This window comes from Lepisosteus platostomus, chromosome 9 (genome assembly GCF_059453375.1).
Source record: "Lepisosteus platostomus isolate fLepPlt1 chromosome 9, fLepPlt1.hap1, whole genome shotgun sequence".
Lineage (NCBI taxonomy): Eukaryota > Metazoa > Chordata > Actinopteri > Semionotiformes > Lepisosteidae > Lepisosteus > Lepisosteus platostomus.
In genome coordinates, this window is record NC_142619.1 from 1,365,936 (window position 1) to 1,386,640 (window position 20,705).

Genomic DNA, 20,705 nt, shown 5'->3' on the forward strand with positions numbered 1-20,705 from the left:
CAGAACGCTCCTCACACACCAGCTCTCAGTGGGAGGAGAGCAGAGTGATGGAGCCAATTCACAGAGGGGGATTGTTAGGAGGCCATGATTGATAACAGCCGATGGGGAAATTTGGCCAGGACACTGGGGTGACACCCCTACTCTTCTCGAGAGACACCCTGGGATTGTTCATGACCACAGAGAGTCAGGACCTCGGTTTTACGTCTCATCCGAAGGACGGCGCCTGTTTACAGTATAGTGTCCCCGTCACTACACTGGGGCATTAGGACCCACATGAGCCGCAGGGTGAGCGCCCCCTGCTGGCCCCACTAACACCTCTTCCAGCAGCAGCCTTAGTTTTTCCCAGGAGGTCTCCCATCCAGGTACTGACCAGGCTCACACCTGCTGAGCTTCAGTGGGTTGCCAGTTGTGAGCTGCAGGGTGATATGGCTAAGGACTGAAACAGCAGAGATAGGGCCCCCCCTCTGGAAGGCCTGCCCTGTCTGTGTCTGCGGTGTCTTTGCTGAGACCAAGAATGACTGGAATGTACAGCACAACGCACAGCGGCTCCACGGTGTTTCACTTGTGTTCAGTAAGTGTATGCCGTGTGTGTGTGTGTGTGTGTGTGTGTGTGTGTGAGTGAGTGACTTCGCAAAGGAAAGAAATCCACTGTAAAAAGGGGGCACCGCTGACATTTAATTATATACATATATTTCTTTTTATTGCAACTTTCTATCACAACACGCACGAGAGTACCTATAACCTCACCGTCAGCTGTTGCATCTGAAAATCAGAGGCTTTCATCGTCCGCGTGTGGAAACCGTCTGGGTCTCTTCCCAGGCCGTCTCGTTTCACGAAAAGTTGATCAAATCGAAGGCAAACGAGGTTTTATTTTATTTTTTTTCTCCAGCGGGATTAAAAAGTCACATTTCAAGTAACTATTCCCCCAAGAGGATGTGTCAAATTCAGAATCCTTCTTGACATCATTTGGCAGGTCATTCTTTAGCCACAGCGCGTCACCAGAACCACAAATTGCAAACTTTCTGGTCATTATCAATGAGGAACTAAACACTAGCACTCCTGGTCTAAAAATGTTCTGGACTAAGTTGCAGATTTACATTAAAAAAGAAACCAATATTGATATATGTTTTGATGAAAAAGATGTTAAGTTTCAGCCCCATCGAAAACAATAGTAAATTTTCGATTGTATTAAATGTAATTATTATAATGGCACGTTATTATATACATAAACTGAGGTGGTCTGGGAAGACCCCTGTGTTTGAGCGGTTTAAAATGGATGTGAGGGGGTATTTGCGGACTATTTCGAAGTGCAACAATATGAAAACGGTGCGCACATTATTTTTATTGAATGTGTTTAATCTTTTTTCAGGACTTGAATGTATGTAGTAATATGTACCCCTGACGTTCTTTTTGTCTTGAACTGTTACGTGTACTCTTGTCTGTATTGTCATTTCTGTTACTCTATTATGCATAAATCAATAAAAAAAACTAGCACTCCTGGTCCGCACGTGTTCGCTCGTAGCCAAACACAAAGCGGAACCCATTCATTCTCTCACGTGACCGGGGGGCTGGTGACGCAGCATTCAAACCCACCAATGAGGAACCCTCTCCCTTGGCAACGGACCGCCTCCCGCGTAACGTAAACCGGTTTGTTTTTCGTTGGAAAGGGCGCCCGGCCCAGGGGATATCCCATGATTCCCGCCGCCGGGCTGTCGCAAAGTGTCGCGCTAGTGGCTGGAGCTCCTCCACCGGCGGCCGGCCGCCATTTTGTAGCTCATATAGCGAGCGGAGAGAAAGAGGAGAGACCGAGATCGGGGACGGCGAGGTTCACATTTAAAATCAGTTGGGAGCTGGAAGGACCCCCACCCCTTTTCCGCTACTGGAGGCGCTGGGTCGCTGGTAGCCGCGGTTCCTGAGGGCGCAGAGTCGGCGAACAGAGTGTTTTTCTTTCTGGCTTTGTGACCGTGCGGGGTGGATGCGGATTGAGGTGAGTGGCACACGAGGCCTCCCCGTTCCTCCGGCGCAGGGGACCGCGGAGAAACCCCCCCCCCGTTTGTCTGCCCCCAGCGGGGGGGGGTGTCCGGGGAAACCGGGGTCCCCTGCCTTGTCTCCCTCGGGCCCGGGGACAGCAGGGGCGGCCGGGGATGGCGAGAGAGAGAGGGAGAGGCGATTTGTAAACGGTTCAGGTCTCCGTGGGGTCGGGAGCGTCGCGCCCCTGGTGCCCGGGCCTCTCCGGTCCCCCCTCCGCCATGCAGCTTCAAGAGCAAGGCGGGCTCCTTCCGCTCAGTCTCGGTCTCAGTCCCGGTCGAACCCCGACCGGACCGCAGGCGCCTGCTTTGTCCTTTTTCCTGGGAGACGCGTCGACGTGTTTGTGTTGCGTGGGGAGGCGCGTCTCCCTCTCTCTCTCTCGAACCCGCTGGTGTGGGGGCTCCTGTGACCGTGAGGCTGCGGTCTGTGTCGGGAGTATTAAACGGGGCCGTCGGGGAAGGCGATCCGACCTGCTCCCGCACCGAGAAACCACGGTACCTCGTGGACTCTTTCACGGTTTGTGTTACGGTGTGGAACCGTGATGCCTTTAACTGAGAACTCGCCAACAACGTTCTGTGTATTACGTCGAATGTAGTAACATGTCTGGATCTTTATTTCGACATCGTGATGGAGTCCTTTGGGTTGATGACGAACATTATCGGTTCATTACATCATGGTTCCACGCTGTAACGCAGTACAATGTGGAAAAGTCACAGGGGGTGTGGACTTTCTGTAGGCGCTGTGCCAAAGAAAAGCTGTATCCCTTCTCTAGGTGTAATTGTAATATTGCATACTTGTTTGTGAGTAAATGTCTGTCGTGAACATATGGAAGAAATAAAACGCGCAGTTTAGCAATCTGCACTAAGAGATCCTGACCCGGGAGCCCGTGGGCCTCACTGTCACGGGTGACAGTGGGGCCTGAGGTCAGTCTCTCCAGGCCAGGTGGGGGATATTTGCAGAGTAAACGGGATCCTCTGAAAGACCTCCACTGCATGGCTTCTTAACTGATCCCGTGGAATGTGGCTGGGAGTGTGGTCACACACCACTCCTGGGCACTGGGAGTGAGACTGGCAGACCTGGAAGTGGACCATATTTGTTAATACTGGTGTCTTAATTGTTAGTTCTTCATGAAGTTAGTCAGTGCAGTGTTCATGTACTGGAGTGTCCAGTCAGTGTGTCTGTATGAACCCCCCTCTCTCAGTGCAGTGTTCATGTACTGGAGTGTCCAGTCAGTGTGTGTGTATGAACCCCTCTCTCTCTCAGTGCAGTGTTCATGTACTGGAGTGTCCAGTCAGTGTGTCTGTATGAACCCCTCTCTCTCTCAGTGCAGTGTTAATGTACTGGAGTGTCCAGTCAGTGTGTGTGTATGAACCCCTCTCTCTCTCAGTGCAGTGTTAATGTACTGGAGTGTCTAGTCAGTGTGTCTGTATTAACCCCTCTCTCTCTCAGTGCAGTGTTAATGTACTGGAGTGTCCAGTCAGTGTGTCTGTATTAACCCCTCTCTCTCTCAGTGTAGTGTTTATGTACTGGAGTGTCCAGTCAGTGTGTCTGTATTAACCCCTCTCTCTCTCAGTGTAGTGTTTATGTACTGGAGTGTCCAGTCAGTGTGTCTGTATTAACCCCTCTCTCTCTCAGTGCAGTGTTAATGTACTGGAGTGTCCAGTCAGTGTGTCTGTATTAACCCCTCTCTCTCAGTGCAGTGTTAATGTACTGGAGTGTCCAGTCAGTGTGTCTGTATTAACCCCTCTCTCTCTCAGTGCAGTGTTCATGTACTGGAGTGTCCAGTCAGTGTGTCTGTATTAACCCCTCTCTCTCTCAGTGCAGTGTTCATGTACTGGAGTGTCCAGTCAGTGTGTGTGTATTAACCCCTCTCTCTCTCAGTGCAGTGTTAATGTACTGGAGTGTCCAGTCAGTGTGTCTGTATTAACCCCTCTCTCTCTCAGTGCAGTGTTAATGTACTGGAGTGTCCAGTCAGTGTGTCTGTATTAACCCCTCTCTCTCTCAGTGCAGTGTTCATGTACTGGAGTGTCCAGTCAGTGTGTCTGTATTAACCCCTCTCTCTCTCAGTGCAGTGTTAATGTACTGGAGTGTCCAGTCAGTGTGTCTGTATTAACCCCTCTCTCTCTCAGTGCAGTGTTAATGTACTGGAGTGTCCAGTCAGTGTGTCTGTATTAACCCCTCTCTCTCTCAGTGCAGTGTTAATGTACTGGAGTGTCCAGTCAGTGTGTCTGTATTAACCCCTCTCTCTCTCAGTGCAGTGTTAATGTACTGGAGTGTCCAGTCAGTGTGTGTGTATGAACCCCTCTCTCTCTCAGTGCAGTGTTCATGTACTGGAGTGTCCAGTCAGTGTGTCTGTATTAACCCCTCTCTCTCTCAGTGCAGTGTTAATGTACTGGAGTGTCCAGTCAGTGTGTCTGTATTAACCCCTCTCTCTCTCAGTGCAGTGTTCATGTACTGGAGTGTCCAGTCAGTGTGTGTATGAACCCCTCTCTCTCTCAGTGCAGTGTTAATGTACTGGAGTGTCCAGTCAGTGTGTGTGTATGAACCCCTCTCTCTCTCAGTGCAGTGTTAATGTACTGGAGTGTCCAGTCAGTGTGTGTGTATTAACCCCTCTCTTTCTCAGGTGAAAGATGACTCAGTTTCTGCCCCCTAACCTGCTGGCACTCTTTGCCCCGCGGGATCCCATCCCTTACCTGCCCCCCCTGGAGAAGCTGCCCCACGAGAAGCACCACAACCAGCCCTACAGCGGCATCGCCCCCTTCATCAGGCACTTCGAGGTGAGTGCGGCCCCCGGTCCCCCCCCCCCGGCCCCCGGCCCCTGGCCGCGCCCCACGCTGACGGCCCTCTTTCTCTCTCCCCGCAGGACCCCCGAGATGCCCCCCCGCCGACCCGCGCGGAGACCCGCGAGGAGCGGCTGGAGAGGAAGGTAGGTGGGCCGGTCCGGACCCGGGTGGGGGGGGTGTGTGAGCCGGTGGGCTGTCTCTCACCCCCTCCCCCCCCTCTCTCTCCACTCCTGACAGAGGCGGGAGAAGATCGAGCGGCGCCAGACGGTGGTGGAGTCTGAGCTGAAGCTGTGTGAGTGTGGGGGCCCTGTGTCGCCGGGGAAGGGGGGGCTCTGTATCAGCTGCCCTGGTGTGCTGACGCAGTGGCAGAGGAGCCCCTGTGTTTCCTGGGGGGAGGCGGGGGGGCGTTGAGGGCTTGGTTTACTTTGTCTTGCTGTTTTGTGGTTTGTTCAATCTCTCTCCCTCTCTTTCCGCCCCCACAGGGGACCCCCACAATGACACCAACGCCCAGGGCGATGCCTTCAAGACCCTGTTCGTGGCGCGAGTGGTAAGGTTCATTCCGGGGCCGGATCCCGCTGGCGCCTGGCGTTTCGGACTCCTGAAGCAGCTCCGGGAGACGGACGGTTGTGGGTGGGGTGGGGGGTGGTGGGGGGATGCTCTCGCAGTTCATGGCCGAGAGTCTGGACCCCTCAGCAGAAGCTCTGTGTGAGCAGGGAGAGGGTCTCCGGGCTGCAGGTGATGGTCTTTCTCACGATGGTCTTCTGAGCCTGTGTGGCCCTGAGGACACCTGCCTCACGGCAATACTGATGCAGCCCGGAGCCGCTTCTGGACTGTCCTCCCGAGCCCAGACAGAGCTGCTCCCCTCCTGAAGTCCCCCCGAGCCCCAGAGGACTGTCTGCCCGAGCCCAGACAGAGCCACTCCCCTCCTGAAGTCCCCCTGAGCCCCAGAGAACTGTCTGCCCGAGCCCAGACAGAGCTGCTCCCCTCCTGAAGTCCCCCTGAGCCCCAGAGGACTGTCTGCCCGTGCCCAGACAGAGCTGCTCCCCTCCTGAAGTCCCCCTGAGCCCCAGAGGACTGTCTGCCCAAGCCCAGACTGAACCGCTCCCCTCCTGAAGTCCCCCTGAGCCCCAGAGGACTGTCCTCCTGAGCCCAGACAGAGCCGCTCCCCTCCTGAAGTCCCCCTGAGCCCCAGAGGACTGTCCTCCTGAGCCCAGACAGAGCCGCTCCCCTCCTGAAGTCCCCCTGAGCCCCAGAGGACTGCCTGCCCGAGCCCAGACAGAGCCGCTCCCCTCCTGAAGTCCCCCTGAGCCCCAGAGGACTGCCTGCCCGAGTCCAGACAGAGGTGCTCCCTCCTGAAGTCCCCCTGAGCCCCAGAGGACTGCCTGCCCGAGCCCAGACAGAGCTGCTCCCCTCCTGAAGTCCCCCTGAGCCCCTCGATCCTCCCTGAGCCCAGCCGCCCTCTCTCCCTGAGTCGCTCCTGTCGTTGGGCACGAGTTGCTCACAGAAGTGCTCGTTGTGCAGCCTTGGCGGTCTCTCATACTCGTCCCGCTGCTGCACCCAGAACCCCGGCCTGACAGTCCAGAGGCCAGCCGGCCTCTCTCGTCCTCCAGGGGGACACGCCTGTACCCCGTGTCTGCCGGTGTGGAGTAGCCCCGATGCACCACGACCCCCCTCCCTCCTCAGAGGGGGGGCTGCCTGGTGTGCAGCAGGTCTTTGTCCCCCAGGATCGATCTGTTCTGAGCTGAGGGCGTTCAGGCAGGTTTAACTGGGGGACGAGCAGCGTCAAGCGCTCGTCCGCGAGGGGCTGTCGCTCGCTGGGCGCGACGCTTCCTGCGGTGCGTCTCGGCCCCCAGCCGCACTCGGGACTCGGGAGGGGGCGTGTGCGCCCCACACACGTCGGGCTGCCTGCTGACTCTGTGCTGACCCGGTCCTCTCTTTGTGCTCGACCCCAGAACTACGACACCACGGAGTCCAAGCTGCGGCGCGAGTTCGAGGTCTACGGCCCCATCAAGCGGGTAAGAGGGTGTGCGTGGGGGAGCGGGGGGAGGGCGTGTGTCCGAGTTCTGGGGGCTGGGGGGGGGGGCAGGGGTTCACGCCCCCTTGTGAGCCTTTAGTTTTCACTCGCCTGAGGTGTCAAGATTTTGAGAGTTAAATGGAATCGGATTTTAGAGGAACAAGTGACCGGTTCTTTCCAAGCCTGAAAAGAGAGGAAAGAAAACGCAGCGTTTCGGCCGTGGGGCCCTCTTCGGGTTTCGTATGCTACCTCACCTGGTCCGGGGCCGAAACGCTGTGTTCTTTCTGCTCTCTCCAGCTGCAGTAGACCTGTACTTGTTCGTTTGCGGTCAGATTTTACATATTTTGAGGAGTTTGACACCAGTGCATCAGCACTGTCACGTAAGGAAGTCACGTATTATTACTGGGCAGGGCTTCGTGTTTTACTTGATATCTAAATGAGCTTGACACCGAAGTGTATAAGGGAGTATTAATGATAATAATTCAGGCGGGGAGCTGCGTCAGCATTCGTATGCAAAGGAGCAAGTAAGAGGTTTATTCCTTGCTGGGGAAAAAAAGAAGAAAGAACACGACGTTTCAGCCGTGGAGCCTTCTTCAGGGGTGACTCACACCTAAAGAAGGCTCCACGGCCGAAACGTTGTTCTTTCTTTTTTTCAGCATGGAATAAACCTGTTATTTGTTCCTTAATAATATTATTATTACTGGGTATGGAGGAGAGGTTTGTGCTCACTTGATTTCAGGATATTGAATGCACTAAACCAATGCGTGTCAGTGCTTTGCTTGCTGTTTAAGGGAGGGGCTATGAACTGTCCCTCCTGCAGTGGTATGGGGGGGCGGGGGGTGGGTTCGGCTCTCCGGACGCCCGCGCGTCTCGAGACCCCGCTGCGCCCCGATTCGTGGAGAGCAGCGCGAGTGACCGCGCGCCCGTCTCCCCCCTCCAGATCTACATCGTCTACAACAAGAGGACGGGGAAGCCGCGAGGCTACGCCTTCATCGAGTACGAGCACGAGAGGGACATGCACTGTGAGTGTCCCCGCCCGCCGCAGCCTGCACGCGCGCGCACGCCCTGACACGCGCACACACACACACGCCAGGGCCCACCGGGGAGGACAGCACAGAATCCCTCTGTACGAAACACACAGTGACAGAGAGGAGACGCACAGAGAATCCGTAAGAAACAGGATTCAGAGGGAGTACGAACCCCCCCACACACACTCACACTCACAGAGTTGGGCAGGAGGCACACTGGGAGAGAGTACCCCACACAGCGGGACAGGAGGCACACTGGGAGAGTACCCCACACAGCGGGACAGGAGGCACACTGGGAGAGAGTACCCCACACCTGTGCGGACACACACACACACACTCACAGTGGGACAGGAGGCACACTGGGAGAGTAACACACACCTACACACACACTCACAGTGGGACAGGAGGCACACTGGGAGAGTAACACACACCTACACACACACTCACAGTGGGACAGGAGGCACACTGGGAGAGTAACACACACCTACACACACACTCACAGTGGGACAGGAGGCACACTGGGAGAGTAACACACACCTGCACACACACACACAGTGGGACAGGAGGCACACTGGGAGAGTACCCCACACAGTGGGACAGGAGGCACACTGGGAGAGTACCCCACACAGTGGGACAGGAGGCACACTGGGAGAGTACCCCACACAGTGGGACAGGAGGCACACTGGGAGAGTACCCCACATAGTGGGACAGGAGGCACACACACACACACACACACACACACACACAGCGGGGCAGGGGCTCTCGTCTTGAATGTCTGGCGCGCGGTCTAGCATGCGGGGGTGCGGTGGCACTTGTGGCCTTCAGAACGAGCCCCCCTGCCCCCTCGAGAACAGACCGCGGGGCGCAGGCCGGCCAGCCCTCGCCGAGCCCCCGGCCACGCTCTGGGGGCGCTGGCCTGTCCGGTGGTCCGGAGCTCATCCGGGCTCTTGCCCTGTGGCTTTGGGGGGGGAGGGTGGTAGGGGGAGGCAGGCTGGGGGGCGTCGCGGGGGCTGGCGGCCTGGGCCGGTGGCGAGAGGGGTCCGAAACGGGACCGGGCCGAAGGTAAGTCCGCTGTCCGGTGCCCCCGGGAGGGGGGGGGGGTGGTTGTCGTGGTGATGCCTCCCTGTGATCTCCAGCCTGGGGGGTGCCAGCCTGGCGCCGGCCCTCCGGTCCTTCCTCTATAACTCCATCGCTTAAAAACCGAGTCGCACCGGCGCGGAGCCCCAACACGGAGCCGCCGAGGGGCGCCCCGAGCAGCCCGCTCGCCCGGTCCAGTCTGGGGGGGGGGGGCTTGTGAAACCCCCCCACCGCGGTCCGATCCCCGTGTTTCCCTGGCTGAAGCGCCCCACTGTGACGTGTCGGGGGGGGGGAGGGGTGTTACAAGGTTGTGCTTGTGGGGGGCTGGGGTGGAGCTGGTGTGGTTTGGGGTGGGGGTGTCTCCGGGGTCTCCTGCTCCGCCCTGCAGAGTGGGGGGGGGTCCGCGGGGGTCCGGGGGGTGGCTGTGAGAGTGAGCTGCACCAGGCTGCCCGGGAGGCTGTATTAACTGTGTGTTGTTCTCATTGTCACTGCAGCCGCCTAAATCTCGATGGCTTTTGGCCAGAGCTGGCTTGCAGATGATGCTTTTGGGGGTACACCCTACTACCACTCTGCTCAGTGTATGGTTGGTATGATGGGTTTGTATATGATGGGTAAGGTTTATCTTTTTCACCAAGCGTAGGAGTTGAGAGAGAGAGAGAGAGAGAGGGTTTAAAAAAAGTTTTTTTTTTAACAAACCTTTAAAAGCACACACATAGCAAACACCCCAAGTCTCGGGGGGGGGCCCCTGCCCGCGAAGGGGGAGGAGAGAGGTTCTCGGGGAGTGTTTCTCCCGTGGGAGCAGCAGGTCAGTCAGGGGTGTCCGGGCCCGGCTGGGCTGGGCCGGACAGCGGGTGAGTGTATGGTCAGGGCCACACTGTTACCTGTGAGTTTCACTGGCTGGGGGCTCACGTCTGCCCGGCCTGCAGAGCAGGCTTCTCCTTCCTTTCTGTTGATTTTTTTTTATTTATTTTTTTTCGTTTTGTGCTTGACCCTGAAGTCGATTCTCCTCCACGACCCCCAAACCCCCCCCCCTCTCCCCCCTTTCCCCCGACCTCCATTTAAAAAACCGTGGCTCTGTGCTGCGGCCCTTCTGCGGCGGCGTGCCCGTCCAGCAGTCGGCGCTGCCGCCACCTCCTTCGCCGGTCAGACCCCCTGGGTCTCTCGATGTGCGGAGCGGGCGCGAGTTTTCATTTTTTTCTCCCCCCAAACAAATCCTTTGCCACCAGCTGGGCGCCGCTGTCGCGGTTCTCCGGGGTGCGCCTGTGCCGCGCCCCCTTTTCCTTCCGGCCCTGCGGGGCTCTCCGGCGCCCGGTCTGCTCCGTCTCGGCTGGGCGGGGGACGGGCCTGGAGGGCCCGGTGTCCCCTGGGCGAGCCTCTGTGCGTCTAAGGGCCTGGCTGGCGGGAACTCCACCCAGAGCGACTGTTCCCAGCAGGCCCTGGCCTCGGAGTCGCTGGCGTGAGGGCGAGCCCCCTGCCCCTGCCCCGGGCCCCAGCGCCCTGTTGTAAGACAGAGTTTGAGTCCCGCCCCCCCCATGTTTCTACGCCGGGCGCCCCCTTTCTGCCCCGCGTTGTCCCGATTCCAGCGCAGGAGGGAGCCCCGAGTTAAGGCGCGACGAAGAGGAGCTTGTGTAAGTTTCGGGTGTGTAGGATGGTGTAAGTATGGTGTCGGGGGGGGAGGGGGAGCCACAGGTAAGAGTCGGGGGCCCCCACGGTGAGGAAGCGGGGGGCCGGCCGCGCTCCTGTGCCGGGCGGGACCGTCGGGAGGCGAGGTCACGGGCAGCGCAGGGAGGACGAGGGTAGGGTCAGCGCGTTGTCCGCCGGTGGCTCAGGGAGACCGGACGCGCCGCCGGGCTGTGGTGAGGCGGCCCTGGCGGCGGCGCTGGTGTCGGGTGCGGTCCCGCGCGCTCGGACGTGGGAGTCTTCGCCCACGGCGTGCGCGGGAGACGAGGGCCGAGACGCAGGGGGCGGGGGAGGGGGTTCTGGCGTTCTGGCCTCTCGTGTCGTTCCGGGAGAGGAGGGAGGGGCGTGGGGGTGTGGCGTGAGGGGGGGTTAGTGTAGCAGGCGCTGCGTTTGTGTCTTAAAGAGGGGGTGTTGTCGAATCGCTCGGCAAGGGGTGTGCTGTGCGGCGGAGGTGTAGGAGGGGAGCCCCCCGCCCGGGCGGGACGACCGGGATGACAGTGTGGCTCTCGCAGGGCCCGACGTGGATGAGCTGTGGGGCGGGGGGCGGGTTCCCTGGGGCAGAGAGCTCGTCCGGGGGCGCGCTGGGTTGTGGTAAGGCAACCCCAGGTTTCGGGGTGTCCCCGAGGGTGGTGTGGCCGGTGGCGTCGTCGTCAGTCCAGCGGCCGGAGGGGTGCGGACACGGGCCGTGGTGAGAATGGAGTCGCGCTTTAAGGCAGAAGTGCTTCAGAGAGTCGGTAGCAGGGGGCTTGTGGGTGGGGTGGGAGGGGCGGCATTCCTGCCCCAGACAACCCAGCTGTGTCCGATCCGAAGACCCCCCCCCCGGAGCGTCCTGTGGGCGATCCCTCCATCCCTGCCTCGGACAGAGAGAGAGAGAGAGAAGCAGAAGAGAGGTTTGGTGGACTGGTAGGAGAGCTGTGGCCGGGCTCGCTTCTGGGCACTGTAACGCAGGGAACAGCGCCGGCCCGAACTGGGGGCGCAGCACCCCACGGCTGGCCCTCGTACCGTCCCGTCACGGGCCTGAAGGGGACCTTCGGCGTCGCCCTGCCCTGCCCCGTCGGGCGCTGCGCCCGGCGGGGTTTGGGGGGGGCGGGGGCGACCCCGGTTTGATTTGGTCTCGTCTGGATTGGAGCCGGACTCCTTATTTTCCTGGCTCGAGCGCGGGTGAGCTCTGGCACAGAGGTCTGAGCGAGCGGCGGTGTGCAGGAGGCTGGGGCCGATCTAGGGGACTGCTTGGGCTTGACGCCCAAGATCGGTAGAGCTTTCCCTGAGGCTTGGCCGGGCGGAGTATTTTCCGGTAGCTGGGGGGTGGTACTTTTCCACTGGAAGCAGTGGCGCGCTGTAGCACAGCTGTGAATTTACCCACCTCTGGGGGGGGAGACATGGTCTGGTCTGGGTAAGGCCTTTTTCCCTGACATGGGGGACTCGGTTTCACACGTGTGTGTGTGTGTGTGGGGGGGGTTAAGTTCTTACCTCACGGCGCTCGCTAGCAATCGAGAGTGGAAGAGGCCCCTCTTGACGCCGAGGGTGGCGGGAGCGTGGAGCAAGCTGCCCAGCTGCGTCCCCGGAGGCCGACACCCTGGCTCCTGTCGAGGAACTGCCGGATGAGATCCTGCGGATCAGGGAGCTGTCCTAGCCGTCCTCGGCCGACGGTCGCGGTTTCGGAAAAGGTGACGCCGGGATTGCAATTAATGTCTTAATTGATTAACGGCCGCCGGGAGCAGGGGCGGGGAACGCGAGGAAGATGGAGACGGGCTTGCGTCCGGTCCCGTAACGCCGCAGAGCTCGGTCCTGCTCGCCCCCTGTGAGTGTAGCTTGTATCGTCGGCTGTCCTACGGTGAGACTTTGCGGTCGCCGGGTCCAAAACGCGCCGGGTTTACAAGTACAGTGGCTTTTCCTTTATCACGCAAGGACCTCCCCACAGCCAGGGGGACACTTGAAAGCACCTGAAGAGGCTGCGTTAATGCTTCTGAAATGTTTCGCAGGAAAAGGGTAAGACTCGTGCAGGTATTGCTGTTTGCTTTTGTTTTCAAAAAGGTCCTGGGTTTCGGTGAGCAGGACTCGCTTCTGAGAGAGGGAGGATAAAGTCTGTACTAGGTTGCTTTCAGAAAAGGGTTTGAAAGATGTTGATTTTCAGCCATATGAGTCGTTTGTTAAATGCTTTATTGGAAATACTTTCTGTTACGAACTTGGACTTGTGCACCTTGAACAAAAACAAAAAGTTGTTGCAGAGCTGGGTTGGGGTTCATACACCATAACAGCCCAGACTGGACCAGTGATCTCTGGACTGTGGGGGTACAGTGTGACCCAGACTGGACCGGCGATCTCTGGACTGTAGGGGTACAGTGTGACCCAGACTGGACCGGCGATCTCTGGACTGTAGGGGTACAGTATGACCCAGACTGGACCGGCGATCTCTGGACTGTAGGGGTACAGTGTGACCCGGACTGGACCGGCGATCTCTGGACTGTGGGGGTACAGTGGGACCCAGACTGGACCGGCGACCTCTGCGCTAGAGATCCCTCTCTGCTCTGACTGATCTTAAGTGTGAACCACAAGGAATCTGGGAGTAAATCGATATTCAGTGAGGATGTGCACTGTTGTCCCAGAGCGTTTGACGGTGGTGTTTGTGCAGTGAGTCTGCTGGGATGTTCAGTGTCCTATGTGTGTTGTATGTGGAATCTTCCTCTGCCGACTTGGGAAAGACAGCACTGTGGTTAACTCTCCCTTAGAAGATGGAGGTTTGTTTCGCTCCAGCCGAAGGGCTGTGTAAGCTGACGGGCTGTTGGGACAGGTAATTTCGCGAGAGGAAACTGGAGAGGTGCCGTGTGGCTCGCGAGGAACAGGGAGCGAGCCCCTCATTGGTAAATCTGCGTCCGAGATGGCGGGGGAGAGAGAGAGGACCCCGAGAGGAGACTGCCAGGAGAAGTTGGGGGGGGGTTACCGACACCCCCCCCCGTGAGCAAAGAAGGGATGACAGGTGTACCCCTTTTCTGACTGCTTGTCTGATCACCGAAGAGCAGGGCGTGTTTCCTGTCCCCTCAGGATTTGTGTTTTGGTCAGCCCTCGGAGATCTGGAAACCCATCAGTGACCAATGTCCGGCTGGGAGTTTTTTTTTTCCGTTGAGATTGGGGGGACCTCTGCAGATTGCCAACCCCTCGTTTTTCTAAGGTTTCCACCCCCTTAAGGTCTTCTGGTTAAGCTTTTTTCCTGATCTTCGTTTTGAGCTGGCCGAGCTGTGGCGAGACTCGGCCCCTGTGCAGGTTGGTAAGAGGTTTTGGGGTAAGTGGTGAGGTGTTTTTTCCCAGGTAACGGGGTTTCCCTCTGGGCGAGGTGCAGGGGCCGGTGCTGTTTTAGCTGCTGTGCCTTGCCGGTTTGAGATTCATGTCTCGGCGCAGAGAGCTTCTGGTTGAAGAAGAAATGGCCTGAGGAGGAGGAGGAGCTGACAGAAGGCTGGTTTGGTTTCGTTGGCACAGCTGCAGCTTTTGTAGGCGGGGTTTTTGTCAAGGGATCTTGTTTTGGTGGGGGTACCGGCTTCGGTAAGTCTGAAGACCAAGCGATGGGAGCACCAGACGACCCCTGCGCCCTGTTCTGACCCCTCGCTGGCCGCGGTGACCTTTAGGGGTCTGGGGAGACTTTCCCTTCCGTCGGAGAGCGCCGAGCGTGCGACGTGGCCGTGCTCAGAAGGCCCGGTAGGGGGAGGTGTGCGCTGCAGCATCTCGAGCCTCAGGAGGTCGGAGGTCGCAGACGCTGCTTGGTAAGAGCTGCAGAGACCTTCGGCACAGAGGTGCTGGACCGATCCCTCTCGCTCGGGACAGGAGGGGCGACTGGGATGTCAAATGGGAGCGAGACCTTGTTGTGGTTTTGGGGTGCAGTCTACATCTTGGGGGGGAGGGGGAGAACACCTGACAGCTCTTGACTGCTGAATATGGGTTTACAAGTTCCTGATCCGTATGTACAACGAGCCGTGAGACCGAGCTGGATCTCTCGTCAGCGCTCTGGCATTCGAGCCCGATGACCTGACGAAATGTCTGCTCCGTTCCCCGTTTAGTCCTGCAGCACAGTTCTGGTACGGTACAGGGGCAGTCATCGGTGGTCGGCGCTTGCCCTGTTTCCTCGTTGAGTGTAGCACACAGGATCGTCAAAAACCACTAGGCTGCCTCACTGTACTGTAGTATTGCTGTAGTCCCACACTGCCTCACTGTACTGTACTGTAGTATAGCTACTGTCACTGCTGTGCTGTAGTATAGCTGTACTCCTGCACTGCCTTACTCACTGTACTGTAGTGTAACAGTACTGTTATTGTACAAGTCACTGTGCTGTTATAGTACAGTATTCGTGTAGTACACCGCATCACCCAATACAAATTGCTGAGCTGCCTCAGCTACTGACCTTCGACCAGCGGGTAGCGGTATTGCCTTAAAGGTTGTTGATCCCATAATACTGTAGTATTCGTGCAGCAGATTTAGACTCTTGGCTCTGGTTAATTTTGTGCCCTTTTTTTTTTTTTTTTACCCGTTTGGTGTGAGAATCTCTCCATATCCATGTCCTGGGTTCTGACAGCTCTCCAGCTCTCCACGGTGCATTGTGGGTACCCAGGAGTCTCGGTGTGTTGGGCTGCTCACGTGCGTATGAGTATCGAGAGGGGAGCTCTGTCGCCATCGCCCCCCCCCCCGAGGGGATGGACTGGGCTGCGGGAGACGGTCAGCCAGCGGCCTGCGCTGACCTGAACGCTGACCCTGGTCGGTCTTGAGTGCCTCCTGCACATGCGAGGCCAGGCCGGGGGGGGGGCGGTGGCTGCCGGGGCTTGTGGGCGGGGTTCAAGGAGCGTTTCACTTAACATTTTCCCCCCCTCCGTGGGCGTTTCCCCTCTCCTCCTCCCCCCCCTCCCCCCCACGCGCCCTTTTCCCTCTCCTCCTCCTCCTCCTCCTCCGTTCCTCGAGCAGCGGCCTACAAGCACGCGGACGGGAAGAAGATCGACGGCCGGCGTGTGCTGGTGGACGTGGAGAGAGGCCGCACGGTGAAAGGGTGGCGCCCCCGCAGGCTAGGTGAGGAACTGCGCGCCGACCTCTCGCCCGCCCGTCTCGTTTTTTCTTTCATTATTCCCCTGCTCCTCTGTGTACGTCTCTCTCACCACGCCCCCCCCCACCCCCCCTCCTGTTTTCCCTGGGCCTCCGTTCTCTCCGCTCCGCGTGCGATCGGGGCCCGGAGCTGAAAACCGCGCGGTTCCGTGTGTTTTGTTTTCCCCCAGGAGGGGGTCTGGGCGGCACGAGGCGAGGGGGAGCGGACGTCAACATCAAGCACTCCGGGAGAGACGACACCTCCCGATACGACGAGCGGTCAGTTCAGTGCGTGCTTGCCGGGGGTCCGCCGGGGGGTCTGCGACCGGGGCCGGGGAAGGGGGGGTGTGTGTGTGTGTGCGTGATTTGTTCTGTTTTGTTAAGGTGGTTCGGTGATGTCTGCTACCTCTTACCTCTCCTTGAACCACTATTGCTCCCCGCGGTCTTCTTCCATCTTTCTCCCAGTTCTGCCTGCCTACATCGTCTTTCTCTCCTGTCCCCTCAGATCTCTCGCTCTTGCCTCCCTTCCCCCCCCCCCCCCTGCTCTCGCTCGCTTGCTCTGGTCTGTTGCTCTCGCTCGCTTACTCTGGTCTTTTGCCTTTATCCCCCCTCTCGCTCTGGTCTGTCGCTATTGCCTTCATCCCCTCCTCTGCTCTCGCTCGCTTGCTCTGGTCTGTCGCCTTTATCCCCCCCTCTCGCTCGCTTGCTCTGGTCTGTCGCTATTGCCTTCATCCCCTCCTCTGCTCTCGCTCGCTTGCTCTGGTCTGTCGCCTTTATCCCCCCCTCTCGCTCGCTTGCTCTGGTCTGTCGCCTTTATCCCCCCCTCTCGCTCGCTTGCTCTGGTCTGTCGCTATTGCCTTCATCCCCTCCTCTGCTCTTGCTCGCTTGCTCTGGTCTGTTGCTCTCGCTCGCTTACTCTGGTCTTTTGCCTTTATCCCCCCTCTCGCTCTGGTCTGTCGCTATTGCCTTCATCCCCTCCTCTGCTCTTGCTCGCTTGCTCTGGTCTATCGCCTTTATCCCCCCCTCTCGCTCGCTTGCTCTGGTCTGTCGCTATTGCCTTCATCCCCTCCTCTGCTCTTGCTCTCTTACTCTGGTCTTTCGCCTTTATCCCCTCTCGCTCTGGTCTGTCGCTCTTGCTCGCTTGCTCTGGTCTATCGCCTTTATCCCCCCCTCTCGCTCTCTGGTCTGTTGCTCTCGCTCGCTTGCTCTGGTCTGTCGCTATTGCCTTCATCCCCTCCTCTGCTCTTGCTCGCTTACTCTGGTCTTTCGCCTTTATCCCCTCTCTCGCTCGCTCTGTCTGGTCTTGTCGCCTTCCCGTCATCTCACCCCTCTCTCCTGCTCCCCCACAGGGACCGCGACAGAGGCGAGCGAGGGGACCGCCGGGCGGAGCGCAGCCGCGAGAGGGACCGAGACAAGGACCGGGTGGAGCGGCGGCGGTCTCGCTCCCGGGAGCGCCGGCGCCGCAGCCGGTCCCGCGAGCGGGAGAGGGACCGGGGAGCGGAGCGGTCGGGGCCGCTGGGGGCCGGGGGCGGCCTGGGAGGGGGTGAGGAGGGCGTCGTGGGCGGCGGCGGCGGCGGCGGCCGGCGGAGGGAGCGGGAGAGGGAGAGGGGCGGCGCGGGGGTGGGCGGTGCCGGCGGGCCCGGCCCCGGCGGGGACAGCCGCAGCAGGGAGCGGAGCCGGGACCGCGAGCGCAAGAGGAGGAGCCGGAGCCGCGACCGCAAGCGGGACCGCGAGAGGGGGAAGGAGGAGGGCGGCGCGGGGGGCGAGGGCGGCATGGCGCCGGGCCCCGACGGCCCCGGGGAGGGCGGGAACGCCGGCGAGGACCCGGCCCTGGCCGACCCGGCCTCCGCCCGGGATGAGGGCCCCGCCGAGGGGGCCGAGGAGAGGGGGCGGGACCGGGACCGCGAGCGGGACCGGGAGCGGGACCGGGACCGGCGGCGCAGCCACCGGGACAAGGACCGGGAGCGCGAGCGGGACCGGCGGCGGGGCGACCGCGAGCGCGACCGCGACCGGGAGCACAAGAGGGAGCGGGGCGAGCGCGAGAGGGAGCGGCGCGACGAGCGCCCCCCGCCGCCCGGCGGCGGCCCCCCCCACCTCCCGCCCTCGCTGCAGGACGGGGGCAGCGCCGGCGGGGACCTGCCCCTGCCCCTGCCCGAGGAGGGCAGCCAGGACGGGCTGATGGACCAGGACTCCCTGCAGTCGGGCGAGGGGTACCTCTCCAACGAGAACGGCTACAAGATGGAGCCCCCCGTGGAGGGGTACTGAGGGGGCTCGGGGTGGGGGGGGCGGGCGGTCCACTGAGCTTCTCCAAGGCCTTGCTACGGTTTTTTTTTTTGCAGGTTTTTTTTTTTTAATTTCGTGCGAGTGACGTCAGTCTTCACCCTCCCCTCCCCCCCTCCCTGTTTCGCCCCCCGTTTTTTTTTTTTTAAGACGTGGGGGGTCGTCTTCGCTGGCGACGCGGGCGGGACACGGCGGGGGCTGCAGGGTTTGGGTGGGGGGGGGGAGGCGGACGTTATCCGGCGTCGCCCCGAAAGCAGACGCTCCCGAAGACAGGTGGCGGTAGGGGTGGTCTCGTCCGGCTCGGGCCGAGCAGAATCATGGACTTCCTGCCGAGCAGCAGGGCTGGCTGCTGGGAGCAGTGGGCGAGAAAGAGTCGCTCGGCCCCTGGGGGTCCCCGGTTTCTGGGTGGTACAGGTTGGGGGGGGTTTAAGAGGAAATTTGCCTGTTTTCGGTAAGTTCGTTCAGTATAAATACGTGTATATTTTTTCTGTTTTGTATAGGTTCCGAACCCGTGTTGAGATTGTGGTTTTTCTGGGGGGGGGGCGGTGAGGACGCGGGGTTGTCTCTGCTCACACGGGCACGTGTGTTCCGGTCGGTCTGTCACGCGTGGCGTCATGCCTTCGCATTCTTTCCAATAAAGTCGTCTTTTTTTTATTTAACGCAGTGTGGATTCTTTATTTGGGGGGTGCTGAGTGTTGGGTTTTAATTAGTGGACTTGATCTGTACCGGGGCAGGAGGGGGCTGGCCCTGCTCTCAGACGTAGGGGGCAGTGGAGGAGTGGTGCTGCGCACAGCGGGGCGCTCCGTTACCTGCTACTGCTAAATGGAAAGCACTGGAGTAGTCTACTGTCACGGTGGAATATGACCCAGTCCAGACTGGACCGGCGATCTCTGGACTGGAGGGGTACAGTGTGACCCAGACTGGACCGGCGATCTCTGGACTGGAGGGGTACAGTGTGACCCAGACTGGACCGGCCATCTCTGGACTGTGGGGGTACAGTGTGACCCAGACTGGACCAGTGATCTCTGGACTGTAGGGGTACAGTGTGACCCAGACTAGACCAGTGATCTCTGGACTGTGGGGTTACAGTGTGACCCAGACTAGACCAGTGATCTCTGGACTGTAGGGGTACAGTGTGACCCAGACTAGACCAGTGATCTCTGGACTGTAGGGGTACAGTGTGACCCAGACTGGACCAGCGATCTCTGGACTGTAGGGGTACAGTGTGACCCAGACCGGACCAGCGATCTCTGGACTGTAGGGGTACAGTGTGACCCAGACTGGACCGGCGATCTCTGGACTGTGGGGGTACAGTGTGACCCAGACTGGACCGGTGATCTCTGGACTGTAGGGGTACAGTGTGACCCAGACTGGACCGGCGATCTCTGGACTGTGGGGGTACAGTGTGACCCAGACTGGACCGGTGATCTCTGGACTGTGGGGGTACAGTGTGACCCAGACTGGACCGGTGATCTCTGGACTGTGGGGTTACAGTGTGACCCAGACTAGACCGGCGATCTCTGGACTGTAGGGGTACAGTGTGACCCAGACTAGACCGGCGATCTCTGGACTGTAGGGGTACAGTGTGACCCAGACTGGACCAGTGATCTCTGGACTGTGGGGGTACAGTGTGACCCAGACTGGACCAGCGATCTCTGGACTGTAGGGGTACAGTGTGACCCAGACCGGACCAGTGATCTCTGGACTGTAGGGGTACAGTGTGACCCAGACTGGACCAGTGATCTCTGGACTGTGGGGTTACAGTGTGACCCAGACTGGACCAGTGATCTCTGGACTGTAGGGGTACAGTGTGACCCAGACTGGACCAGTGGTCTCTGGACAGTGGGGGTACAGTGTGACCCAGACTGGACCAGTGATCTCTGGACTGTGGGGGTACAGTGTGACCAGACTGGACCGGCGATCTCTGGACTGTGGGGGTACAGTGTGACCCAGACTGGACCGGTGATCTCTGGACTGTGGGGGTACAGTGTGACCCAGACTGGACCGACGATCTCTGGGCTGTAGGGGTTACAGTGTGACCCAGACTGGACCGACGATCTCTGGGCTGTAGGGGTTACAGTGTGACCCAGACTGGACCGACGATCTCTGGGCTGTAGGGGTTACAGTATGACTGGACCAGTAGTCTTTGAGCTACAGATCTATCTTAACACATGCAAGCTCTTCCAAGTAAAATCTGCAGCCGTGTCGCCCTGCAGCTCCCAGCTCACAGCCCCACTGGAGCCCAGCAGTGTGGGCCTGGCCAGTACCTGGAGGGGAGACTCCTGGGAGAGCTGAGGCTGCTGCTGGGAGAGGTGTGAGTGGGGCCAGTAGGGGGCGCTCACCCTGCGGTCTGCGTGGGTCCTCATGCCCCAGTATAGTGACTGGGACACTCTACTGTAAAAAGGTGTCGTCCTTCAGATGAGACGTAAAACCGAGGTCCTGACTCTCTGTGGTCATGAACAATCCCAGGGTGCCTCTCGAGAAGAGTAGGGGTGTCACCCCAGTGTCCTGGTCAAACTCCCCCCTGGCCTTTACCCCTCATGGCCTCCTAATAACCCCCCTCTCTGAACTGGCTCCATCCCTCTGCTCTCCTCCCACTGAGAGCTGGTGTGTGTGAGAGGACTGGAGCATCATCCAGGTGGGGGTGGAGGGGATCCCCAGGAGCTGTGCTGCGCCACGAGTGGAGTATCCAGAAAAGCGTTACGTAAGTGTTAGGATTATTATTACTATTAAACCAATTATTGCTCGAGCCCGCCT

General features: G+C 59.4%; 2 protein-coding genes and 1 non-coding gene across 4 annotated transcripts in view; all 3 read left to right on the forward strand.

Annotated features, from left to right (window-relative positions):
• Window positions 1-1,744: 1,744 nt before the first annotated feature.
• Window positions 1,745-18,607, forward strand: snrnp70 (small nuclear ribonucleoprotein 70 (U1)). 2 transcript variants are annotated; one of them, XM_088646333.1, is made up of 10 exons: window positions 1,745-1,987; window positions 4,652-4,805; window positions 4,892-4,954; window positions 5,049-5,103; window positions 5,294-5,358; window positions 6,764-6,826; window positions 7,766-7,847; window positions 15,555-15,656; window positions 15,860-15,956; window positions 17,018-18,607. In XM_088646333.1, exons 2-10 carry the CDS (start codon window positions 4,659-4,661, stop codon window positions 17,931-17,933), a joined length of 1,590 nt encoding a protein of 529 aa, XP_088502459.1. In that variant the 5' UTR covers window positions 1,745-1,987; window positions 4,652-4,658; the 3' UTR covers window positions 17,934-18,607. The 2 variants fall into 2 exon arrangements, with proteins under 2 accessions (XP_088502459.1, XP_088502460.1); XM_088646334.1 differs by having other exon boundaries at window positions 15,860-15,947.
• Window positions 5,542-5,627, forward strand: LOC148654301 (small nucleolar RNA SNORD35). Its single transcript, XR_015941518.1, has one exon. It is a non-coding gene; the product is annotated as a small nucleolar RNA SNORD35 (small nucleolar RNA).
• A 1,483-nt stretch (window positions 18,608-20,090) lies between the features above and the next one.
• Window positions 20,091-20,705, forward strand: part of LOC148654302 (uncharacterized) — a 75,457-nt gene continuing 74,842 nt past the window's right edge. The window contains exon 1 of the mRNA XM_088646312.1: window positions 20,091-20,555. The gene's annotated coding sequence lies outside the window, so the exon portion shown is untranslated. The remainder of the gene's footprint in view (window positions 20,556-20,705) is intronic.

Excerpts from the sequence above, each read along its gene's own strand:
- snrnp70 (XM_088646333.1), top strand. The coding sequence starts at position 4,659 with ATGACTCAGTTTCTGCCCCCTAACCTGCTGGCACTCTTTGCCCCGCGG. Across the intron at positions 4,806-4,891 it reads CCTTCATCAGGCACTTCGAG|GACCCCCGAGATGCCCCCCC; the intron begins GTGAGTGCGGCC and ends CTCTCCCCGCAG. Across the intron at positions 7,848-15,554 it reads GCACGAGAGGGACATGCACT|CGGCCTACAAGCACGCGGAC; the intron begins GTGAGTGTCCCC and ends TTCCTCGAGCAG.